The 26,696-nt window shown below is 28.3% G+C and overlaps 1 protein-coding gene across 6 annotated transcripts in view; it reads right to left on the reverse strand.

Moving 5' to 3' along the window:
- Positions 1–26,696, reverse strand: part of LOC143080593 (polycystin-1-like protein 2) — a 113,111-nt gene that overhangs the window by 53,148 nt on the left and 33,267 nt on the right. For all 6 annotated transcript variants that reach the window (XM_076256504.1, XM_076256506.1, XM_076256505.1 and 3 more), the window contains 7 exons: positions 20,771–20,911; positions 18,740–18,880; positions 14,664–14,804; positions 12,975–13,109; positions 10,873–11,013; positions 2,137–2,249; positions 723–848 (listed from right to left, as the gene is read on the reverse strand). In XM_076256504.1, the coding sequence (XP_076112619.1) occupies positions 723–848; positions 2,137–2,249; positions 10,873–11,013; positions 12,975–13,109; positions 14,664–14,804; positions 18,740–18,880; positions 20,771–20,911 (938 nt within the window). The remainder of the gene's footprint in view (positions 1–722; positions 849–2,136; positions 2,250–10,872; positions 11,014–12,974; positions 13,110–14,663; positions 14,805–18,739; positions 18,881–20,770; positions 20,912–26,696) is intronic.

Here is a 26,696-nt window from a genome sequence, read left to right on the forward strand (position 1 = left end):
CATTGACCAAGAAGAAAAAGAAGGGGAGGAACACTATTTTTTTCTTCTCATTCTCAAGCAACGTCATCGACAGCATCCTGGTAATATCCATTATTGTATGCATGACGTCAGTGGCCGGTTGTTCAACTTGTCGTTAGCACTAACGATCCGTTTAATTTTGATAAAATATCGATAAAATTTAACGTAACGTTAATCCTGTTGGTCACCTTATAGTTAGTTTTAACGTTCTGTTATGTTGTTCTTAATTTGAATGAAATTAAACGCTGATAGGAAGGGATATAGTTACGATACTGTTGTCATGTCATTAAAGATTGCATATTTTGGCTTTAATTTTGATTCACTTATAGTCTTTGCATGGGAATTAAACATATTTATTCTAAAACTAGTTGTTGACATGTTACGGGTTATGTTCTTCTCATATATTTTATGATGGTATAATAATACTAAACCCTTACCAAGAGTGATTTTGACTGATATTCATTTTATGAAGACATAATATTTCAAGCAGTTTAATTGAGGACTGGAGCTGGCATATCAGTTACTGCTAGTGGTCTGCTGTTATTTGTGTATTATTGTCATTTTGTTTATTTTCTTTTGTGTCCTATTCTGACAACGGACTAGTATACATACATCATATTTGTTTAGGGGCCAGCTTAAATTTTTTATGATTTAAAATGAGAAAAATCCAGTCAAACAATTCATACTAATTTTTGATTTACTACCTGAACGTTATCCGATAAGGCATCTGCTTCCTTAGAAATTTGGTTCGAAGCTTCTAAGACATTTTCCATTTCAGCTTCGTTTTCTGTAGGTAACACAGATAAAACTGTAACCATTTCTTCAATTATCTGTAAGAAAATCACATAGAAATAAATATTGTAATGGGTATAATAAAACAAAAATAAAGAAATCATATGTAATCTGTTAATCAAACAGTTGTATTTTTTTTTTGTAAAATGTAAAGGACTTTTTCATGTAAATAAAAAAGAAGAAGATTCAACTTCAATATTTGTATCACGTTTTGTGGATTTTTTTTTTTAATTTGTCATAACGTTCTCTATCTTGTATATATATAAAAAAAAAAGAAACACCAGAAGTTAACCAATAATCCATGTTTACTAGGATGAAATGAATGGACATATTTAGAAATGATTTTTTTTTGTATGTCATAGCGTTCTGTGTCTGATTATATATATATTGAGCAACACAAATAAAAGTAAAAGAAACACCAGAAGTTTACCATGTTTACTCGGGTGTTACGGATGGACATATTCAGAAGTGACACCTATCATATTGTTCACGTTACGGTTGTTATAAGATATAAATAAACAAATAAACTGTTTAGACTAGAGATTTACAGAAACTGTCATACACATACGACTAGGAATACAATTACACATACAAGTAGCATTCAATCTTGAATATTCTCATAGTTAAAATATAACTACTTGATACAAATCAAAGTCTAACACTTATGATGTTTTTCAATAGTTGAACATATTTTTGTTTCAGGCAATATATGTAGTAATGTGTACACATTAATCATTGTACAGGATACAGCGGGTTAGTGTTTATGAACAGTTACTTTTCATTCTTCATGTCCTTTCATTTGCAAAAAGAAATACTTGTATTATCTATATATTTTTTATGAATAAGGAAAATACTTTTGACTTCGTTTTTGGAATCAATAAAAAAGAAACACAAGTAAACAAAAAAAAAAAAAACACAATAAAGCTACCAATGAACATCTGTATGTCGAAATTTAATCTAAACTATTTGTCTGTTGTGATGTAAAAATCTAGATGAACTTAAGGAGATGGAATTTCACTAATATTAGAGATAAAAGATGCAAAGGTGTATCAGGCTAGAAAAAGAATACTCCTTTGGTATCTTTCGCCGCTCTTTACATCCACGTAACACTTATTGTATACTTTGAATAATAAATGGATTCAACGGAATCAGTGAGAATGCTGGTTTTATACTCCGATAAGATCTTTCTCTTATTCTATGTGAATGTTAATCCAAACAAGATCACAATCCGATAAAGAAAAAAATGTTGTTTACAAAAACAAAAAGCACGACAGAGTGACAAAAGAACGTGCCAAAAAACAATATAAATGAATAGACCCATCTTACGTGCTCTTTTTCTTCTATCTCTATATGCATATGATGAATTGAATCTATCGTTGCTCCTACAATATTTCCAAATCCCTTCGTATCATTAACAAACTCCTCTGCATTGAAACTAGCTAAAATGCAACAAAGCAGTTCGGTTTTTATGATAAATTTACATTTTACTTCAAATGTGTCAATTTTTTTTATTCTTATGCGTTGATGTAATAATCTCATTATCCTACAAAACAAACACAATTACAAGAGGGTAATCATAACTTCTTATTTGCTGCATTTTGATTTTCAATTGGTTTTGTTTATACTTTACTAAAGTCAGATGGGTTGTTTATCTATTATGTATGTTTGTTTATACTTTTCTAAAGTCAGATGTGTTGTATATAACTATTATGTATGTTTGTTTATACTTTTCTCTAAATTCAGATATGTTGTATATATCTATTATGTAAATTTGTTTATACTTTACTAGAGTCAGATATGTTGTATATATCTATTATGTATGCTTCTTTATACTTTACTCTAAAGTCAGATATGTTGTATATATCTATTATGTATGTTTGTTTATACTTTTCTAAAGTCAGATGTGTTGTATATATCTATTATGTATGTTTGTTTATACTTTTCTCTAAAGTCAAATATGTTGTATATCTATTATGTATGTTTGTTTTTACTTTTCTAGAGTCAGATATGTTGTATATATCTATTATGTATGCTTCTTTATACCTTACTCTAAAGTCACATATGTTGTATATATCTATTATGTATGTTTGTTTATACTTTTCTAAAGTCAGTTATGTTGTATATATCTATTATGTAAATTTGTTTATACTTTACTAAAGTCAGATGTGTTGTATATATCTATTATGTATGTTTGTTTATACTTTTCTCTTAAGTCAGATATGTTGTATATCTATTATGTATGTTTGTTTATACTTTTCTAGAGTCAGATATGTTGTATATATCTATTATGTATGTTTGTTTATACTTTTCTAAAATCAGATATGTTGTATATATCTATTATGTAAATTTGTTTATACTTTACTAAAGTCAGATGTGTTGTATATATCTATTATGTATGTTTGTTTATACTTTTCTCTTAAGTCAGATATGTTGTATATCTATTATGTATGTTTGTTTATACTTTTCTAGAGTCAGATATGTTGTATATATCTATTATGTATGTTTGTTTATACTTTTCTAAAGTCAGATATGTTGTATATATCTATTTTCTATGTTTGTTTATACTTTTCTAAAGTCAGATATGTTGTATATATCTATTATGTATGTTTGTTTATACTTTTTTCTAAATTCAGATATGTTGTATATCTATTATGTACGTTTGTTTATACTTTTCTAAAGTTAGATGTGTTGTATATCTATTATGTATGTTTGTTTATACTTTTCTAAAGTCAGATGTGTTGTATATATCTATTATGTATGTTTGTTTATACTTTTCTAAAGTCAGATATGTTGTATATATCTATTATGTATGTTTGTTTATACTTTTCTAAAGTCAGATATGTTGTATATATCTATTATGTATGTTTGTTTATACTTTTCTCTAAATTCAGATATACTTTACTAAAGTCAGATGTGTTGTATATATCTATTATGTATGTTTGTTTATACTTTTCTCTTAAGTCAGATATGTTGTATATCTATTATGTATGTTTGTTTATACTTTTCTAGAGTCAGATATGTTGTATATATCTATTATGTATGTTTGTTTATACTTTTCTAAAGTCAGATATGTTGTATATATCTATTTTCTATGTTTGTTTATACTTTTCTAAAGTCAGATATGTTGTATATATCTATTATGTATGTTTGTTTATACTTTTTTCTAAATTCAGATATGTTGTATATCTATTATGTACGTTTGTTTATACTTTTCTAAAGTTAGATGTGTTGTATATCTATTATGTATGTTTGTTTATACTTTTCTAAAGTCAGATGTGTTGTATATATCTATTATGTATGTTTGTTTATACTTTTCTAAAGTCAGATATGTTGTATATATCTATTATGTATGTTTGTTTATACTTTTTTCTAAATTCAGATATGTTGTATATCTATTATGTACGTTTGTTTATACTTTTCTAAAGTTAGATGTGTTGTATATCTATTATGTATGTTTGTTTATACTTTTCTAAAGTCAGATGTGTTGTATATATCTATTATGTATGTTTGTTTATACTTTTCTAAAGTCAGATATGTTGTATATATCTATTATGTATGTTTGTTTATACTTTTCTAAAGTCAGATGTGTTGTATATATCTATTATGTATGTTTGTTTATACTTTTCTCTAAATTCAGATATGTTGTATATATCTATTATGTATGTTTGTTTATACTTTTCTAAAGTCAGATGTGTTGTATATATCTATTATGTATGTTTGTTTATACTTTTCTCTAAAGTCAGATATGTTGTATATATCTATTATGTATGCTTCTTTATACTTTTTTCTAAAGTCAGATATGTTGTATATATCTATTATGTAAGGTTGTTTATACTTTTCTAAAGTTAGATGTGTTGTATATATCTATTATGTATGTTTGTTTATACTTTTCTCTAAAGTCAGATATGTTGTATATATCTATAATGTATGTTTGTTTATACTTTTCTAAAGTCAGATATGTTGTATATATCTATAATGTATGGTTGTTTATACTTTTCTCTAAAGTCATATATGTTGTATATATCTATTATGTATGTTTGTTTATACTTTTCTAAAGTCAGATATGTTGTATATATCTATTATGTATGTTTGTTTATACTTTTCTAAAGTCAGATATGTTGTATATATCTATTATGTATGCTTCTTTATACTTTTCTCTAAAGTCAGATGTGTTGTATATATCTATTATGTACGTTTGTTTATACTTTTCTAAAGTCAGATGTGTTGTATATATCTATTATGTATGTTTGTTTATACTTTTCTAAAGTCAGATGTGTTGTATATATCTATTATGTATGTTTGTTTATACTTTTCTAAAGTCAGATATGTTGTATATATCTATTATGTATGTTTGTTTATACTTTTCTATCTATTATGTATGTTTGTTTATACTTTTCTAAAGTCAGATATGTTGTATATATCTATTATGTATGTTTGTTTATACTTTTCTAAAGTCCGATGTGTTGTATATATCTATAATGTATGTTTGTTTATACTTTTCTAAAGTCAGATATGTTGTATATATCTATTATGTATGTTTGTTTATACTTTTCTAAAGTCAGATATGTTGTATATATCTATTATGTATGTTTGTTTATACTTTTCTAAAGTCAGATATGTTGTATATATCTATTATGTATGTTTGTTTATACTTTTCTCTAAATTCAGATATGTTGTATATCTATTATGTACGTTTGTTTATACTTTTCTAATGTTAGATGTGTTGTATATCTATTATGTATGTTTGTTTATACTTTTCTAAAGTCAGATATGTTGTATATATCTATTATGTATGTTTGTTTATACTTTTCTAAAGTCAGATATGTTGTATATATCTATTATGTATGTTTGTTTATACTTTTCTCTAAATTCAGATATGTTGTATATCTATTATGTACGTTTGTTTATACTTTTCTAAAGTTAGATGTGTTGTATATCTATTATGTACGTTTGTTTATACTTTTCTAAAGTCAGATGTGTTGTATATATCTATTATGTATGTTTGTTTATACTTTTCTAAAGTCAGATGTGTTGTATATATCTATTATGTATGTTTGTTTATACTTTTCTAAAGTTAGATGTGTTGTATATATCTATTATGTATGTTTGTTTATACTTTTCTAAAGTCAGATGTGTTGTATATATCTATTATGTAAGGTTGTTTATACTTTTCTAAAGTTAGATGTGTTGTATATCTATTATGTACGTTTGTTTATACTTTTCTAAAGTCAGATGTGTTGTATATATCTATTATGTATGTTTGTTTATACTTTTCTAAAGTCAGATATGTTGTATATATCTATTATGTATGTTTGTTTATACTTTTCCAAAGTCAGATGTGTTGTATATATCTATTATGTATGTTTGTTTATACTTTTCTAAAGTCAGATATGTTGTATATATCTATTATGTATGTTGTATATATCTATTATGTAAGGTTGTTTATACTTTTCTCTAAAGTCATATATGTTGTATCTATCTATTATGTATGTTTGTTTATACTTTTTTTAAGTCAGATGTGTTGTATATATCTATTATGTATGTTTGTTTATACTTTTCTAAAGTCAGATGTGTTGTATATATCTATTATGTATGTTTGTTTATACTTTTCTCTAAAGTCAGATATGTTGTATATATCTATTATGTATGTTTGTTTATACTTTTCTAAAGTCAGATATGTTGTATATATCTATTATGTAAGGTTGTTTATACTTTTCTCTAAAGTCATATATGTTGTATATATCTATTATGTATGTTTGTTTATACTTTTTTAAAGTCAGGTGTGTTGTATATATCTATTATGTATGTTTGTTTATACTTTTTTAAAGTCAGATATGTTGTATATATCTATTATGTAAATTTGTTTATACTTTTCTAAAGTCAGATATGTTGTATATATCTATTATTTATGTTTGTTTATACTTTTCTAAAGTCAGATGTGTTGTATATATCTATTATGTATGTTTTTTTTTATACTTTTCTAAAGTCAGATATGTTGTATATATCTATTATGTATGTTTGTTTATACTTTTCTAAAGTCATATATGTTGTATATATCTATTATGTATGTTGTTTATACTTTTCTAAAGTCAGATATGTTGTATATATCTATTATGTATGTTTGTTGATACTTTTCTAAAGTCAGATATGTTGTATATATCTATTATGTATGCTTCTTTATACTTTTCTCTAAAGTCAGATATGTTGTATATATCTATTATGTATGTTTGTTTATACTTTTCTAAAGTCAGATGTGTTGTATATATCTATTATGAATGTTTGTTTATACTTCTTTAAAGTCAGATATGTTGTATATATCTATTATGCATGTTTGTTTATACTTTTCTAAAGTCAGATGTGTTGTATATAACTATTATGTATGTTTGTTTATACTTTTCTCTAAATTCAGATAATATGTTGTATATATCTATTATGTAAATTTGTTTATACTTTACTAAAGTCAGATGTGTTGTATATATCTATTATGTATGTTTGTTTATACTTTTCTCTTAAGTCAGATATGTTGTATATCTATTATGTATGTTTGTTTATACTTTTCTAGAGTAAGATATGTTGTATATATCTATTATGTATGTTTGTTTAATATACTTTTCTCTAAAGTCAGATGTGTTGTATATATCTATTATGTATGTTTGTTTATACTTTTCTAGAGTCAGATATGTTGTATATATTTATTATGTATGTTTGTTTATACTTTTCTCTAAAGTCAGATGTGTTGTATATATCTATTATGTATGTTTGTTTATACTTTTCTAGAGTCAGATATGTTGTATATATCTATTATGTATGTTTTTATACTTTTCTAAAGTCAGATATGTTGTATATATCTATTATCTATGTTTGTTTATACTTTTCTAAAGTTAGATGTGTTGTATATCTATTATGTATGTTTGTTTATACTTTACTAAAGTCAGATGTGTTGTATATATCTATTATGTATGTTTGTTTATACTTTTCTAAAGTCATATATGTTGTATATATCTATTATGTATGTTGTTTATACTTTTCTAAAGTCAGATATGTTGTATATATCTATTATGTATGTTTGTTGATACTTTTCTAAAGTCAGATATGTTGTATATATCTATTATGTATGCTTCTTTATACTTTTCTCTAAAGTCAGATATGTTGTATGTATCTATTATGTATGTTTGTTTATACTTTTCTAAAGTCAGATGTGTTGTATATATCTATTATGTATGTTTGTTTATACTTTTCTAAAGTCAGATATGTTGTATATATCTATTATGTATGTTTGTTTATACTTTTCTCTAAAGTCAGATATGTTGAATATCTATTATGTATGTTTGTTTATACTTTTCTAGAGTCAGATATGTTGTATATATCTATTATGTATGTTTGTTTATACTTTTCTCTAAAGTCAGATATGTTGTATATATCTATTATGTATGTTTGTTTATACTTTTCTAAAGTCAGATATGTTGTATATATCTATAATGTATGTTTGTTTATACTTTTCTAAAGTCAGATGTGTTGTATATATCTATTATGTATGTTTGTTTATACTTTTCTCTAAAGTCAGATATGTTGTATATATCTATTATGTATGTTTGTTTATACTTTTCTAAAGTCAGATATGTTGTATATATCTATTATGTAAGGTTGTTTATACTTTTCTCTAAAGTCATATATGTTGTATATATCTATTATGAATGTTTCTTTATACTTTTCTAAAGTCAGATATGTTGTATATATCTATTATGTATGTTTGTTTATACTTTTCTAAAGTCAGATGTGTTGTATATATCTACATGTATTATGTATGTTTGTTTATACTTTTCTAAAGTCAGATGTGTTGTATATATCTATTATGTATGTTTGTTTATACTTTTCTAAAGTCAGATGTGTTGTATATATCTATTATGTATGTTTGTTTATACTTTTCTAAAGTCTGATGTCAGATGTGTTGTATATATCTATTATGTATGTTTGTTTATACTTTTCTAAAGTCAGATGTGTTGTATATATCTATTATGTATGTTTGTTTATACTTTTCTAAAGTCAGATATGTTGTATATATCTATTATGTATGTTTGTTTATACTTTTCTCTAAAGTCAGATATGTTGTATATATCTATTATTTATGTTTGTTTATACATTTCTAAAGTCAGATGTGTTGTATATATCTATTATTTATGTTTGTTTATACATTTGTAAAGTCAGATAAGTTGTATATATCTATTATGTATGTTTGTTTATACATTTCTAAAGTCAGATAAGTTGTATATATCTATTATGTACGTTTGTTTATACTTTTCTAAAGTCAGATATGTTGTATATATCTATTATCTATGTTTGTTTATACTTTTCTTCAGTCAGATGTGTTGTATATATCTATTATGAATGTTTGTTTATACTTCTCTAAAGTCAGATATGTTATATATCTATTATCTATGTTTGTTTATACTTTTCTAAAGTCAGATGTGTTGTATATATCTATTATGTATGTTTGTTTATACTTTTCTAAAGTCAGATGTGTTGTATATATCTATTATGTATGTTTGTTTATACTTTTCTCTAAAGTCAGATATGTTGTATATATCTATTATGTAAGTTTGTTTTTACTTTTCTATAAAGTCAGATATGTTGTATATATCTATTATGTAAGTTTGTTTATACTTTTCTCTAAAGTCAGATATGTTGTATATATCTATTATGTAAGTTTGTTTATACTTTTCTAAAGTCAGATGTGTTATTTATCTATTATGTATGTTTGTTAGTATTTTTCTATTATGTATGTTTGTTAGTATTTTTCTAAAGTCAGTTGTGTTGTAAATATATTATGTATAAAATTGAGAATGGAAATGGGGAATATGTCAAAGTGACAACAACCCGACTACAGAACAGACAAAAGCCGAAGGCCACAAATGGGTCTTAAATGTAGCAATAAAATCCAGAACCCGGAGGCGTTCTTCAGCTGGCCCCTAAACAATTATAATTTATACTAGTTCGGCGATAATGGACGTCGTTCCATGACGTCCGGTTCAATTTTTTTTGCAGTACCGACGATTTCTTATTTCGCGACACCGGTGGTGAGTGAGCCACTCGGTATTAATGCATGTTAAATGGGTCATTCAAAAGCATTGTTTCGTATTTTCTGTTCATATATTTTTCTTACAAAATCACTTTACTGTCTGATTTAAAAAATAATGAAAATAAAGAATTGGAGTTTAAGACAATCTATTCTTAAATCTATTTTAACAATGACTCCAGAGTCCTGTATGATGCATAGTATTTTCTAACCTTGTACTCCTTTACGCCACAACTTTCTTTACTGTTTTCTTTTTTCATATTTGTACCATTATATAACGTTTGCAATACTAGTATGCATTACTAAACGTAAAATGTTTTTATACTTCTATTCATTTGTTGTCTTGTATAGTAATTCGACAAACAACATTACTCCTGATTTTCTACCTCTTTTGCTATAGTAATTACCTTAGGAGATTGTACACTTCGTTTGATAAAAAAAGAAGATGTGGTAGGATTGCCAATGAGACAACTCTTCACAAGAGACCAAAATGACACAGAAATAAACAACTATAAGTCACCGTATTGCCGTCAACAATGAGCAAAGCCCATATTGCATAGTCAGCTGTAAAAGGCCCCAAAACAATAATGTAAAACAATTTAAACGAGAAAACTAACGGTCTTATTTAAGTACACAAAATGAACAAAAAACAAATATGTTACACATAAACAAAACAATTACACACCTCTTAGCATTTATTTAGAGTTCACTATCATAATTGATTTACAATAAAAAGTCATTTCATGTATATCATTTTATAGTGCATGAAAAATAGAAGTTAAATCAACTGATTTTGCATAAGACGAGAAGTTGTGAGTATGTTCTAAATGAGAGGTAAGTTTTACATGTTTTATCCGAATTCGACCTCACTATACAAGCACTTTAATTTAACTTATATTAACTAACTTTTGTAGAACTCGGATCTTAACTGCATAATGTGAACTGAGTATGAGTCTATACAGGATTAAGTGTAGATACTGAATACGTACCGTCGTTACAAGTATTATCATCGGCGTCATAATGCATCATTGCTGGCATTTCACAATGGCACACACTGGACGAACAAAGCAAGGGAGTATAACAACTTATATTTCTAACCGCTGTCGAACAAGGGTCAAGGTATCTTCCAGCTGTAATCAAAACCTTTATATCAGCTATGTTCAAAGCAGACATTTGTAATTCTTAATGTTTTGCACTATTCCAATAAGTTTGTTAGGATTGATAAATATAACTATTCATTGTTTCCAGAATACTTGTTTACTGTTCGCCAATGCGCCTGTAATATGGAGCATGATAATGACGAAATAAGTGAAACTGCAAACTACTGCTCACTGATGATACCCCTGCCCGCCCAGAATGTTGTATAGTGATGAATCGGAAAACGCATCACACAGTTAAGCTGACTATGATAAACCTTGAAACCAACTTTTAGAAATCCATGTATTGCAGTTCCTGAGAAAAAAATGTCAAATCTTTTCAACTTGGCTATCGTGTGTAAAATTATACAAGTGTTCGGTAAACTGGAAGATTTTGAGTGATGAATCTGAGAACCAATTACACGGTAATGATGACTTATATAAACCATGAAACCAAATATCAGAAATTGTTGTACATGTTGTAGTTTCTGAAAAATATGATGAAAATTTTAACTTGGTCATCACTTGTAAAATGATAAAAGAGTTTGGTAAACAGGAAATAAACCGGAAGTTGTTTAGTGATAAATCTGAAAATGCGTCACACGGAAAAGCTTACTTATGTTCAATTTGTAACTAAATTTCAGGAATCCTAATGATGTAGTTCCTGAGAAAGTTGCGAACAAAAATCTGGCTGTGAGACACAGTTTTGGAGGTCAAACTGTGCTGTGCAAAAATCTATAAAATATTTTGGGATGCTATGAATAACAAAGAAGCTAAATTCATTCAAGTATGGACATCACAATATAGCAACTAATTACATAACAATTAATTATGTAATAGTTTAGAATATTAATCTATTGTAATAAAAATTCATAATATCTAATAAAATTTGTAGATTTAGCTAACAAGGTCCTTATATTTGTATAAAGTAACATTTGTTTATAGTGGAACGTTGTTTAAACGTTAAATAAGCTACAATTAAAAATTGCTTGCTAGTCCCTCTCTGTGATTACCTTTAGAGAACTTTGGTTCATTTCCCAATCAATCTATCATGAAGGGAAGATAAATTAATCGAAGTTCAATCATAGTCTTTTTCAAAAATGATGAACGGTTCTTTATATTGGTATGTAATCATTTTAAACGTTTCAAATTTATGAAATTATATTCGTACATCAATGTTTTTATACACAATAAGAAAAACTGAAATATATTGAATTGATACATTTTGTAACTATTCAAATTTATATCAGAAACCTAAACTTAATTATAAAATAATTAACCTGTTAAAGGGAGACAATACTCGCATAACTTTTTCGAATTGGCACATAATACAACGGAATGTCACTCTTGCATACAAATAGCACATCAATATAATTAATTAACTGTGCAATCGCGCTACACCTTCAATGATGATTCTAAATTATAAATATAACCAAAAGTTGTTAATCTATAGATAGTAAAGACTAATGAAATATAACCCACTGTTAAAATATTTCTTTGCATTTTTTTTAAACTTCCACAGTAAAATGTTTGAGCCACTTGACTTTCATAGCTCATAATTAACGTTTTTACACAATATTTAAATAAAGTAGCTAAAGATTTTTCGCTTCTCAAAGTGTAAGACACATACAAATCGTATGCTTGCACCATCTTACCCGAAAACAGATTTAATTAAGTTCTGAACATTTCGACATTTCTTCGTTAAAACCGGTTTAAAAAAAATCACAAGTACGTGATAAGATCCGAGTAAATACCCATATCCCGATATCGTCAGGTTAATTTGCTAAATAGTTATGTCATAATGAAATTATCACAATTTAAAAGATTAATCATTCTTCTTTCTTTTGGTACCTCATTTATAAAATTTAAAGAAGGATGAGTGGAATTACATCAGTTTAAAGATGTCTGATTGGGGATGAAAAATCTTTGTATTGTGCTACCTTAAGGTAACTTACTTTCATTACAACTATGTACATTTGGGTTATAATACTGGGTGGTGTTACAACCACAAACACCACTCACACAAATCATATTGCTGTGACAATTTGAACCATCTTCTGATGTTTGACACGGTTCTTTGTATTTTGCACCTATAAATGAATACATGTTACTTTGTTAGTCTTGTATGATTTTTTATTTTAATTTCTTCAGTATATTTCGGAGTATGTCGTCCATTATCACTAAACTAGTAAACATTTTTGTTAAGGGGCTAGTTTAAGCACGCCTCCAAGTCGGGCGTTTCCCGCTGCATTAAAGACCCGTTGGTGGCCTTCGAGTGTTGTCTCTATGACACATGCCCCATTTCAATTTTCAATTTTACGATACATACATGTTATAACATGATATTAAAAATGAGAAGAGGGATAATCAATAAAATAATTTTCGGTAAATACACTGTATTTCTCACAATGTTTTTGAATGTGTTGTTAACTATACCTGCCAACCCTCCGTTTTGAGCGGCAAAATAAAGTTAGAGCGCGAAAACGGCAAATTCATCATATTTTCCATTTACAAAGGGACATGATTCGTAAACAGAGAAAGTGGACGACCACCGAATTCAAAGTTGTATGTGTTTGGTTGTATTATATACAAATCATCATTGTGTTTAAGTTTCATACTAATAGAAATGACCAGTGTATTGACAAACGAACCTTTTTCAATGTACAAACTGAATAGGAGCGTTTATTGTAAAACAAACGTACTTAAAACTTGTTATCATGTTAAAAGTGTATTTGGTTGCAATAACGTTAATAGATTTAAATGTTTAAAAAATGTACCGATTTTAAAATTATCTTTATAATATAAATGAAAGACGTCCAAAAGATTCTAAATTTCTTAATTTACAACATCATGAACATAGTTGCTACGTTTGGAGAACTGGTTTTTGACAAACTATCGGCATTTCTATCAGACTATGGGAACCAATTGTGCTCATATTGTGTATTAAGCTAAAGCCTGTTCCCATTTATTTCGATTTGACATTTAAAATATTACTAAAACAAGCATCGGAAGAGCTGTTACCTGTGAAAGAGGATCTGCTTACCTTCCGGAAGCATTTGATTTTATTGGGTTTTTTTGGGGGTGATTTTTTTCTAAGTTTTTTTTTTATTGCTAAATTTATATTGTTTCAGCTGGGTTTTTTTTGTACAGTGATATTAGCTTTTCTGTAATGTTCAGTTTTTGCCTTGGGATTTTTCAATTTATCTTATGAATTTGAAAGTCCTCTGTCCAATTACTACATAGGATAAATTGTATACATGCAATGATTTGTAGCGCACAAGGCAACTTTAAGTATACAAAGACATATCGTAAAAATTAGGTGACGTATGTGATGTTGAGTAAATACTTAATGAAAAGTGGCAAATCCTTGACATCAGTTATTACAATGTGTATTGCAAAAAATTAACGAATAATAAATATTTGATACAAATCAAATTAATGAGTATTATGTAGACGCAAGTCTAAGGAACTAATAAGCCTGGTTTATTCAATGAGTTTTCTTACTTCAACAGATATTGCTGGAGAAGCCATTTTGAGATACAGTGTATACAGAACTAAGTCAAAAACATAAATTATATATCATATAGTGTCGCTTATTTTATTTGATCTAACTTAGATTAAAATTGTATATCACGAATACGTACTTGTTTTACAACTTTTATCATAGTAAACGTAATACTGCAAGGCGGGAATCTCACAATCACAAATATCAGAAACACAAACCATATTATTGTAACATGTGGAATCTCCAACTAGTGTTGAGCATTTTTCATTGTATGTTCTTTCTAAAAAATATACTTAATTATTGTATGTAATACATTTTAAGGATGTTCGCTGCTCAGTTTCAAAATATGTAATTTTTCATTAAACTAGTATGTACTATTAGGGAATACATTGAGGAATCAAAAAAGCCAAAAAAATAAAAAAGGATATGGGTCAATGTGCTAGTTTTCGAGATACTAGCCATTGGAATTTTGGCCGGACAATTCTCTCTCTTGGATTTTCATAGCTTTATCATTGACCAGTTAAAGTTCTCAAATACTATAAAAAAATAAATAAAATTTTATAAGACTTTAACAAATGACTTATAATTATACATGTGAAAGATTCCAAAACATGACAAGCAGACATCCTCAAGAACAACAAACAAAGCTGTGTCCTTTTAAGACTACGTTATGGGGAAGGTTGGGATCCTGCTCACATGTTTATAGTCCAGTCAATCTAGCATAAATTTGACCCAAACCTGAAATTTATTGCAACAGAAGATTTTTAAGTTTTAATCGTTAGCATTATACCCCAAATAAACCCAGAAAAAAGTCCCATAAAATCTAAATTGAGGAAGACTAAAAAAACACCATTTAAAATTCCTATGGAGATTTGTATTGAAACAATGTGAATAGGGAGATAACTCTTACAAAAAAGGCAGAAATATCAATAAAAATTGATACAAAATTATAACTCAACCGCTTCTATTCATCAGAATGTATTGATTCTTGATTTTTTAGCGGTGTTTAGAGTATAACAAACAACTCTAAAGGTGTTTTCATATATTTTATCAAGCTATAATCTAGATTTCGTAATTCATTAGTTGACCATTTGTTGAATTTTTCAACATGTCAAGGTAAAGAATCTCAGATTTAATAAAAAAAAAAATTAAGCATGTAAACTTCTTTTTGTTGTTTAAAATTTCTTTAGCCAAGTAAGTTGCTGAAAATATATAATATACAGATATAAACAATACCAAATTTTCACATTATTTTTTCAAAATGGTTACACAGCTTCAAATTTGCAATTTCTTTAATAAAAATGCATGAAAAAAATAAAACTACCCATAACACTTCGGTTTTGTACATTTGCAGAAGATTATATAATTTAGTCAAACACAAACTTATAAACATCAAAGTATCATACTTTACATAAATTTCAAGAAAAACAACCAAAAAATGACCAAAAAAGACACATTTTTGAAAGAATTATCTCCCCTTCCAACGTTAATTTCCATAGGAAATTAAAAATGCTGATTTTGAGTTTTCCTCAAGTTAAATTTTATGGGACCTTTTTCTGTGAATATAAAGGGCATAATGCTATAGATAAGAACTAAAACATTTTCTGTTGCAATTAGTCTGAGGTTAAATCTTAGTTTGACTGGACTATTAACCCTGCCACAGTCTCAATGTTTGTGTTTGTCCCAATTTAGGCGATTGTAAATTAGTGGTTGTTGTTTGTGGATGATAATTTCGTTAATTTTTTTGTTACATAAATTAGACCGGTAGTTTTGTAGTTTGATTTTTTTTTTACATTTGTCATTTCGGGGCCTTTCATAGCTGTCAATGTAGTATAGGCTTTGCTTATTATTGAAGGCCGTGCGGTGACCTATAGTGGTTAATTCTGTGTCGTTTTGTCTTTTGTAGAGAATTTTCTTATTGGAAATCATACCACATCTTCTATTTTATATTAATATATTTATTTCATGCAGATTATTTCATTACTAAAACTTTCTTATCTTGCACTTTTTTATGCGGAAGGAATTTATGAGTAAACATTTTAGGTCATTGATACAAGTAAATTAATATTTTTTATTTTTTGGTAACATTATGTGTGGGTTGGGAGAATTCCATTACAATAGGTTAAACAGAACTGTATTTGAAGAATTTCCACCGTCAATTGTGCATATGACGGTCGCAAATATCTGTTTTACTGGCTCAGCTTAGCGTCGTCAGTTAAACTACATTTGCGACTGTCAAATTCATAATTGAAGATTACAACTCTTCAAATACAGTGCTGTTATTCTTTACTTATCAGGTTAGATAGTACAATACAAATGTTAAAATAGAAACATTTCAAAATGCAATTTATGCAAAATATTCAAAGTTATTGAACCACGGCTGAAGGTACAGGGCCAAAAAATCTCCATGAAATTTGCCATTGTTGAATACAACCGCATACCGAAAATCATTTATCTACCACCAGTGGTACCTTGTCACATCTTCAAACATGCTAAATAAGCAAGTACCAAGGCAAAAAGACCACGACTGAAGTTCCACGGCAAAATTCTCTCCGTGGAAATAAGATGTGTCACTTACAATACAACTGCATACCTAATATCATTAGTGTAAACATATTTTATTATTAATTAAAGTGAGGTAAATTAATGTACACAAATAGGCATTTACATAATAATACAAGTGAATAATTAATAGGATCCAGAAACAAGCTGTTAGCTTATATTAATCCATTTCCAAATATCATTGACCTTCCACATTACGAGTGGTGCCACATAAGCTAACCTAAACAAAAAACTAATACATAATTATGAATTAAGCAAATGTTTCACGAATCAATAGACCATGACTAGGCCAAATAATTTCCATGGAATGAGATGCAAAAAAAATAATAATACAACATAGCATTGACCTTCAACTAGTAGTTCCCCATAAAGAAAAAAAATTAATACATATCAACTAAGCAATAGTTTTAAAGGTCAATATGCAATTGACTTTTAAATAAACGATAAAACACATCTAATTAATGTTTAATTCAAAGTTCAGGAAATAAAATGACCGCATTTATCCCATTTAATTAGCTTTTAATAAACGATACAACAAATATAACAAAGTCGGATTCATGCATGATTTATATCTAGAAAGTGACATTGAGAATCTGTTCAGAAAAAAATTAGAACGACAAAGGAGATTATTTCTGCTTCCTCATTATAAACTTTCTATGCATTTCTATGCAGCATTATTCCAGCAGCGCCTGTATATATGAGTAAAGTTCTTCTAGTTAATACAATATTAACAGAGTGTTCATGTTCTAACATGGTTTTTTTCTGGATGAAGGGTTGCTTCTTACACTTTTAATGGGCGCTTTCGAGGTGGTTTAATGTTATTGAACATTTATTTTACAGATGACCACAAGAATAATGAATATGTTCCTACTGTCTTAATCTAACTCCCGTTCTTTTCTATTCTATTTGACATTAATTATTATTACTTCACTAGCATCAGGACAGGTGCTACATGTGGAAGAGGATCTGCATACATTTAAGGAGCATCTGATCTCATCCCAGTGTTTTATTTTGCTTTCCTCTTGTTTTAGGGAATTTTGTATTGTAAAGTCTTTAGTCTCTTAGTTGCGGTTTTGTAAAGTAGAGTCAGTTTTATCTCTAATGTTTCGTTTTTCCCTAGTATTTCAAGTCTGTCTTATGAATTTTAAAGTCCTCTGGCAAATAACTGAGTAGGATAAGTTATACTAAAGGTTGTGGTTAGTATTTATTTCTAAATTGATATGGCTTATGTTCATATACACTGCATTCATGTAATGATGAGTTGCGCACAAGGCAATGCTACCTATACAGTCAAAGGCGTAATGTAAACAATAGGTAACGTTAGTGTCGACGTTAGTTGCCTTGTAAATGAATAGCGCCATATTCTTGACATAAGTAAATACAATGTGTATTGCAAATTTGAAGTAACGAATCTTTAATTCAAACTCATTTAATGAGTCTTATACAGGCGAAACGGCCGTCTAGTGAACAAATAATCCTGGTTTATTTGATGAGTTTTCTTTCTTCGACAGATAAATCTGTAGAAGCAATATAGAGATACAGTGTACGAAGATATAAAAAATTATGATGAAAAAGATCAATTATATAACATATATTGTTTATTAAGTTTGTTTTATACGATTTAGATTACAAATAAATAACATGAATACGTACTTGCTTTACAACTTTTATCATAGGGATCATGATACTGCATAGCTGGAATCTCACAATCACAAATACCAGAAACACAAACCATATTATTGTAACATGAGGTATCTCCAACTAGTGTTGAGCAATTCTCGTTGTATGTACTTACTAAAAAAATATACTAAATTGTGTAATACATTTTAAACTTCTAACAACAACGCTGTGGACCTTTTATACATTTTTTAAATAGAAATAAGTCAACTATATTAGAATTTAAGATAGTACAATACAAATGTTCAAATAGCAAAAATAAAAATCACAGAAATACTGAACTCCGATGAAAAGAAAAAATGGAAAGTCCCTAATCGAACGGCAAAATCAAATGATAAAGCACATCAAACGAATGGGCAACAATTGTCATATTCCTGACTTGTTACAGGCATTTTCAAATGTAGAAAATGGTGGATTAAACCTGATTTTATTAGCGCTAAAACTCTTACTTGCATGACAGCCGCATCAAATTCCATTATATTTACAACGATGCGTGAACAAAACAAACGTTATTGGAAACATTATCAAAATACGGGTACAGTAGTCATGACGGTATCACAACCTCAAAACAAATAAATATTTAACAAAAAAGCACAAAAAGCATATATCAAATTTAACAACAACATTCATTGCTTACTTATCGCTAATATTATATTTTAGATAAAAAAAATTAAATTGAAATCTTTAAAGTCATGTGACTACATTCACATCAACTCTTAGTGTAAAGTCGCGTGTTTCACTTCAGAAAATGTAAACGTCACACAGGAAGAAATATAAAATAATTTTGTCGTATAAAGTATTTTCAAAATTATGATTTCACATGGGGAAAGGTGATGCAAAGGGTTAAAAATTCAAAATTTTTGTCAGAACTAATTTCATACCTGAGATCACCCCTAGTTTTTGGTGGGGTTCGTGTTGTTTATTCTTTAGTTTTCTATGTTGTGTCATGTGTACTATTGTTTTTCTGTTTGTCTTTTTCATTTTTAGCCATGGCGTTGTCAGTTTGTTTTAGATTTATGAGTTTGACTGTCCCTTTGGTATCTTTCGTCCCTCTTTTCATAAAAAGGACCGAGATTTAAAATTATCCAGAAGTTCTTTATAATTTTTTAAGAATCCACATATGATTAATACCACTACGCAAGGAAACTAATTGTGTCGTTCAAAGTATTTTCAAAATTATAATAGACCAATAACATAATGGCATTATAATAGAACAATAACATAGTTGGGGGATCATATAAGCTAAGCAAAATATTCAAAGTTATTGAACAATAAGGTACAGGGCCCAAGAATCGCAACGGTAATGAAACTTGCCATTGTTAATTCAACTGCCTACCACTTTCGAGCTGGTTTAATGTTATTGTATAAATGACCTCGAATATTTTTCAACTGACTAAACCTTATTTAGTCTAATTTGACATTATTTAATTATTACTACAAAAGCATCAGGACAGGTGCTATATGTCGAAGAGGATCTGCTTTCCTTTCAGGAGCATTTCAGTTCATCCCAAGTACTTTAATTTAATTTTCTTTTAGGGGGATTTGCATAGTTAAATCAGACTCTTTAGTTTTTTTTTTTGTGGTTTGTACAATGAAGTTAGTTTATTGCAATGTTTCGTTTTTGTCCAAGGATAACAACTTTTTCTATAGATTTTGATAGTCCTCTGGCCAATAACTGAGTCGGTTAAGTTATCTTTAAGGTATTTGTTTGTATTTAGCTTATTATTTGTATTTGAATTAATTACAATGTGACTGCCAATTTGCAGTAACAAACTTTCATATATAATCAAACTCATTTAATGAGTCTTATGCAGATGGAACGCCCGTCTGGCGAACCAATAATCTTGGATTATTTAATGAATTTTCTTTCTTCGACAGATAGTTCTGGAGAAGCAATTTAGAGATACAGTCTTTACAGAAATAAATTAATGATTAAAAAGATACATTATATAACATAAGGTTGGTTTTATCCAATTTAGATTACAATTATATACCATGAATACGTACTTGCTTTACAACTTTTATCATAAGGATAGTGATACTGCATGGCGGGAATCTCACAATCACAAATATCAGACACACAAACCATGTTATTATAACATGAGACATCTCCAACTCGTGTTGAGCAACGCTCATTGTATGCACTTACTAAAAAATATACAAAATGGTTACATGTGATACATTTTAAACTTCTAATTACAATACTGTGGACCTTTTATACTTTTTCTAATATGACTAAGTAAGCCATATTATCATTTTAACATGTAAGCTAGGCAAAATATTCAAAGTTATTGAACAATTAGGTACAGGACCAAACAATCTCAATGAACTGAGATTTGCCATTGTTAATTCGACTTCAATCAATGTCAGCTAGTGAGTCAACTTCAAAGTGTTGAAAGCATTCAAAAACAATAGTCAGTCTTGTTGCATTTCAACAACTTGTGAAAGATGAAATAGATTAATTAGGTCTGCTATAACAGTCAACAATGTCAAACAATTGTTCTAAGTAATTGATACAAGTTATAATCTCATGTCATTCATTAATGGCTTGAATACCATTATTATTATTATGCAGCACAAATTTTTCTAATTTATGATAAAATATTTTATCTTTGCAGGTAAAACATCAAACATATTACAGTAATCTGCCAAAAGGGATGAGGAGATGTATAATTCATTTGTTTTACCATCATGCCAAGTGACACAGAAGGCCGCTGAAATCACAGGAATTACGTTTGAGAATGGTCAGCTCTTGTTTAAAGGAAATGTTATGCCAGCTGTTGGTATCAAAAAGTGTTTGAACGATTTTATTTCTTTTCTTGATAAATCACATAATAATGTTATTATAGGCCATAATATATGTAATTATGATTGCATGTAGCTTACTTCATAAATTTATGACCAGTATTTCCGGTTTTGTAGATACATTATTATTATTTAAATCATCTCATCCAGGCCTAAGTTCCTATTCTCAACCTAATTTATTTTAAACATTATTGGATCAAACTTATGATGCACACAGAGCTGATGAAGATGTAGATGCACTATATACACTTGTAAATAAAACTGTTGTAGATAATTGTCATTTTGAAAAAAACATACTTGTCAAGAAAATTTATATTAGAAAAATACTCATCTATGAAAGAGCTTCTAAAAAATCTGCCTTCATTGAAATTGTTAGTTGACAATTAAATACTGTCTATTAAATGAATAAATATGTATCATTACCTGTATTTACCTGAGTTTACCTGTCATATAAATGCGCGCAAATGTAAACAAAAGCTGCGCGCAAACTTAATGATTTTTGCGCGCAAATATAATAGTAATGCGCGCAAACGTAATGCACCGGCTAGGATTGTAGTAACAAAGTTTGAATACTACTTGACCAAAATAAATGGAATATTGCGATGGGCTCTCTTGAATTTGATCACCATATTAACGTATTTGCTCCTTGGAAACAGATTTTTATTATTTGAATTCTGCAGTATAGGGAATTCAATGTTCTCAATTATTTCCAAACCTTTATGAAAATACATAGAAGCAAATATATACTCTAAATCTAAACTACAACGGTTAATTATTATTACAACAGTTGTCATGGTAACAAATATCACCCATAACAACATCCAATCAAAATAGATATAATATAATTTTATGTTAAAACATACGTATAATTATGCTTATAATTTTCATGTTTCTAATGGGAATATAACTGCATGCTTTAATCTGTTTACCTCTCAGTCCTGTCTTTGCTCCTTGAGAAGACTCAACAAATTTGAATATATACACTGTGGCATTTTGGGAGAGGAGTGGAGGTTTGGTAGTTTTTGTTTGAAATTTTCATAAAACCTTATAAGGAAAATTGAGAGGTTTAGCTATAAAACCAGGTTAAATCTACCATTTTCTACATAAGAAAATGCCTGTACCAAGTCAGTAATAAATGACAGTTTTTATCCTTTTGTTTGATATGTTTGAGCTTTTGATTTTGTCATTTGCTTAGAGACTTTCTGTTTAGAATTATCTTCAGTGTTCCGTATATTTGTTATTTTAATTTCTCCTACAACATTTGGTTTCAATCTGGTAATCTATAATTATTAATGAAATGATACTAACAGATGATGGACTTAGCTTTTGTCAAGGTCCATATAATATTTGAAAGTATTGCTCTAACAATATACTGTCCTTTACAAATGGGAAGAAATTAAGAAATTTCAAACAGCAAGAAACAGAACTTGAAATCTCACTTACAAATATAAGCTTACAAACCAATAATAGGCACATTTCGTTTAAGCATTTCCAAACTGAAACTGAAGTGACAAGGACAGACAGATGGACGGACAGACCAAAAGAAAACATATAAAGTCATGGTCTTTTAAGAACATTTCACACATAACAAAGGTAAAATCTCTTTGTTATTACTCAGGATAATGCAATGACAAGGTGTACATTAACTACTTCAGATTTACTGCACAGTTCGAATGTACTCATACCTTTGGGGGCTGATCCTAGACTTTTATGAAAGGAGTGTTATTCCATAAAATAAAAATAAACAGCTGCTCCATGAGCGCATGTTACGCCCGTCGTTTTTTCAAAGAATAAATTTTAGTAACTTCTCAATGTCATATAACAAATTCATGAAAAACTAAAGGGAGGTTTAATGTTAAAAGATATAGACCCAACACCAAAGTTCGGTCGTTAGGTTTTCTAGTTTGAATTGTTTAACATTGTCATTTCGAGACCTTTTACAACTGCCTATGCGGCTTAGCTCATTGTTGAAAGTCGTATGATAACCTATAGTTGTTAATTTATATATCATGTTGGTCTCTTGAAGAGAGTTATTTCATTAACAATTATACCACATCTTCCTTTTTTTAAGTTAACAGAAAAGAAAAAAAAAATCTACATGAAAGTCGAAAAATATAATATGGTATTTATGACAGAAAAAAGGGCTCCAGATAGGTTCTCCTTAGATCAAATGGACACTTTTAGAAATTTCTTTAGTTAAACAGGCCATTTAAGGCAAATTATACAGTTGACAGTCATACCAACAAAATTCAAACTTGATCTCTGTTTTGTGGTAATAAGCACTGTGTATACATGTTTCATAAGATTTGGTTGATGATAACTAAAATTAGAAAATGGAAACCATACTTTGATAGCTTTTAAAATCGTAACACAAATTTCGAACTTATTTTCATCCTTTAATGACCCCCTGATTGTGGAGAAAGCGTTCCATGATGAAATTGACATTATACAAAATATAGCTGTGTTACTATATTTAGGAAATAAACACAACTAGTTGCAGTATAAAAGTGTTAATTTTAGTTTTTGCCCTTGTACCTTGAATCGATCAAATATGTGCAATGCACGTGATATTGGAAATTTGTTCTTTTATTTCACACTTGGACACTAAAGTCTTGTATTCATTAATGATTACAACTTGTTGGGACAAGAAAGCATTGATAAAGACAAATAATTAAGATTGTTATGTACTGTGCTGTTTCTAGTGTTGTGGTTAGTTGAATAAGACCATGTGTGGAATTGGTCTTCAAATTATTACTGTTATTAATCTTGTAATCATTCCAAATGTCGGAACTAATGTACAGTCTTTTATAAAAATTACAAAGATAGATAAAGAAAATGGGGGCGTAATTCATGATCATGTAAAGATAAAAAAGAACGTTTGAACATACCAAAACGATTTTTTTGAAGATTCAACCTAAAAAATGATATCTGTTTACATGTTTACTATCTTAAAGGAGAAGAGAGGGGTTTCAGAAGGATGAGAAGTGTGCTTCAGCTGATACACACACAAAACAAGATATAATGTTATCAGAATCATGAACTTATTAGATATATGTAGAACGATGCATAGCAAGGACTGAATCATAATTAATACAATTATTTTGCACAATAATTTGATAATTTTGCCAGTAATAGCATTTTTATTTTACCGTGATTAGCACAATTCCAACTTAGTAGATGTATCTATTTGTCTATTTCGGAGATCCTGAATTCCAATTGCGGGATAGCAGTACAGCAAAGGAGCTATTAATGATATGTTAATAGCTATATATTAAAGGATTCAATTGTACTGCACTTCTGATATTATCAATCACCAATTGACTATTATTATTTTTTAAGTCACTACCAACTTAAGAGATGTTCAATTTGCCTGTCCGTCTCTCCGCCCGTCCATCACACTTCAGTTTCAGATTAGAAATGCTTTGACCAAATGATTCTATTATTTGTCTGTAAGCTTAATATTATGTTACAGGTCAATTTTGTGATTTATGCTGGTGGAATAACATGTCAGACGGGTGTGTGCCCTAAGAAATTAAGAATTTTATCACAATTGTTAAGGGCCATATATATCATGCCTAACCATAAGCTAGGTTGGCCCGGCTATTGCAATCCCATGAAGTTTATCATCTGTTTACTTTCAAAAATTGATTATCAGATGATGAACTCGAAACAAAGTCCGACCAAACGCAATTATCTGTTCAAGTATCTACTTGTAGTAAACATTTTAAAAAATCAACATACGGTAAATCCCCCCCCCCCACCACCAAATCCCAATGTAACATCATATATTACATTAATTGAACCGTCTAAAGAAAAAAAAAACAGACAAGACTGTGAATGAAGCAAAGCATGCAGTCATATTCCAATTGTTATATATACACCCTCTATTTATGTTTTTTTTTTACAAAAATTTCTAATTATGCAGTTTTTGAGTGGATGCTGCTAAGGATGATATGTGTTTCCATGGTAACAATTGAAGTCAACAACACTTGACGATAGTAATTTAAAGTTTACGTTAGCTTTTATGTATTTTCATATCGGTTATGAAACAATTCTGGACATTGCAATATTCTGCAAATAAAAAATCCGTTTCCAAGGAAAAAATCGGTTGCTATGGTAATAAAACTAAAGAAAAACCCACGCATTTATCTATCTAATTTGGTAAAGTAGTATCTAAACTTCATAACTACAGTGCTAACTATTCTGTACACATTCGGACTTTTCTGAAAAACACCAGAGAAAATTTGATAATTTCGCAAAAATAACAATTTCAGAAAATTTGAAAATATGCATTGTTCGGCAATTCTATCCAAAAAATCTCAAATTTGGCTCACATGCAATCTTCACTAAAATGAAGCTTAAACCAAGTTGTATCAATGTTACATATGAACATTAATGAAAAATGCATGATTCTATTCATATTCAGGCTCTGAATTGTGGTGATTTAGCTGATTTTTGAAAGATTTTATAACGCTTAACAACCAAAAAATAGAGTGTCCGTTACCATGGCAACCACTCATATTTTCCCACTCAAAATTTAGTTTTGAGCAGTATTCAACATTTTTATAGCGGGATGAACATTTTTTTTGAGGAAACTTAATTTTATTCTGTAACTTCTTTTGAAAACTAAACAAATGACTACTTGGTAAAAAAAAAATGATAATATTGGCTAGCCTCTAAAAACATCTGTTGCTAGTTCTGTCTTTTTATGTGGTTCAAATCTATTTTTTCTTGCCTCTTAATATTTTTTTAACTTGAGACCAATATTGTATTATTTAATACAGAATAACAGTAATAATAGCAGGAACTACTTTTTTTCTCTAAAATATAAGATCAATGACTTTACGTGCATGTAGATTTGATTGGGTCATGTGTCCATATTAAATTGTGCGTGTAAAAACAAGCCGACAATTAAAACTAAACAGATAAGCATTAAAACATGATTTTTTTTTATAAATACTTGCAATTATGTTGATATTGTTGTCATTGTTACGATATTGTGATAATTAAGTAATTAAAAAAAATTTAAAAGCACATTAATACAAAAAAGATTTCATAACTTGTGATTTTTCAGATTTTACATGAGTTACTGAAATTAAAAACATGAACTAAGAATATGTTATTCATT

The sequence above is a fragment of the Mytilus galloprovincialis genome, chromosome 6 (assembly GCF_965363235.1).
Source record: "Mytilus galloprovincialis chromosome 6, xbMytGall1.hap1.1, whole genome shotgun sequence".
Lineage (NCBI taxonomy): Eukaryota > Metazoa > Mollusca > Bivalvia > Mytilida > Mytilidae > Mytilus > Mytilus galloprovincialis.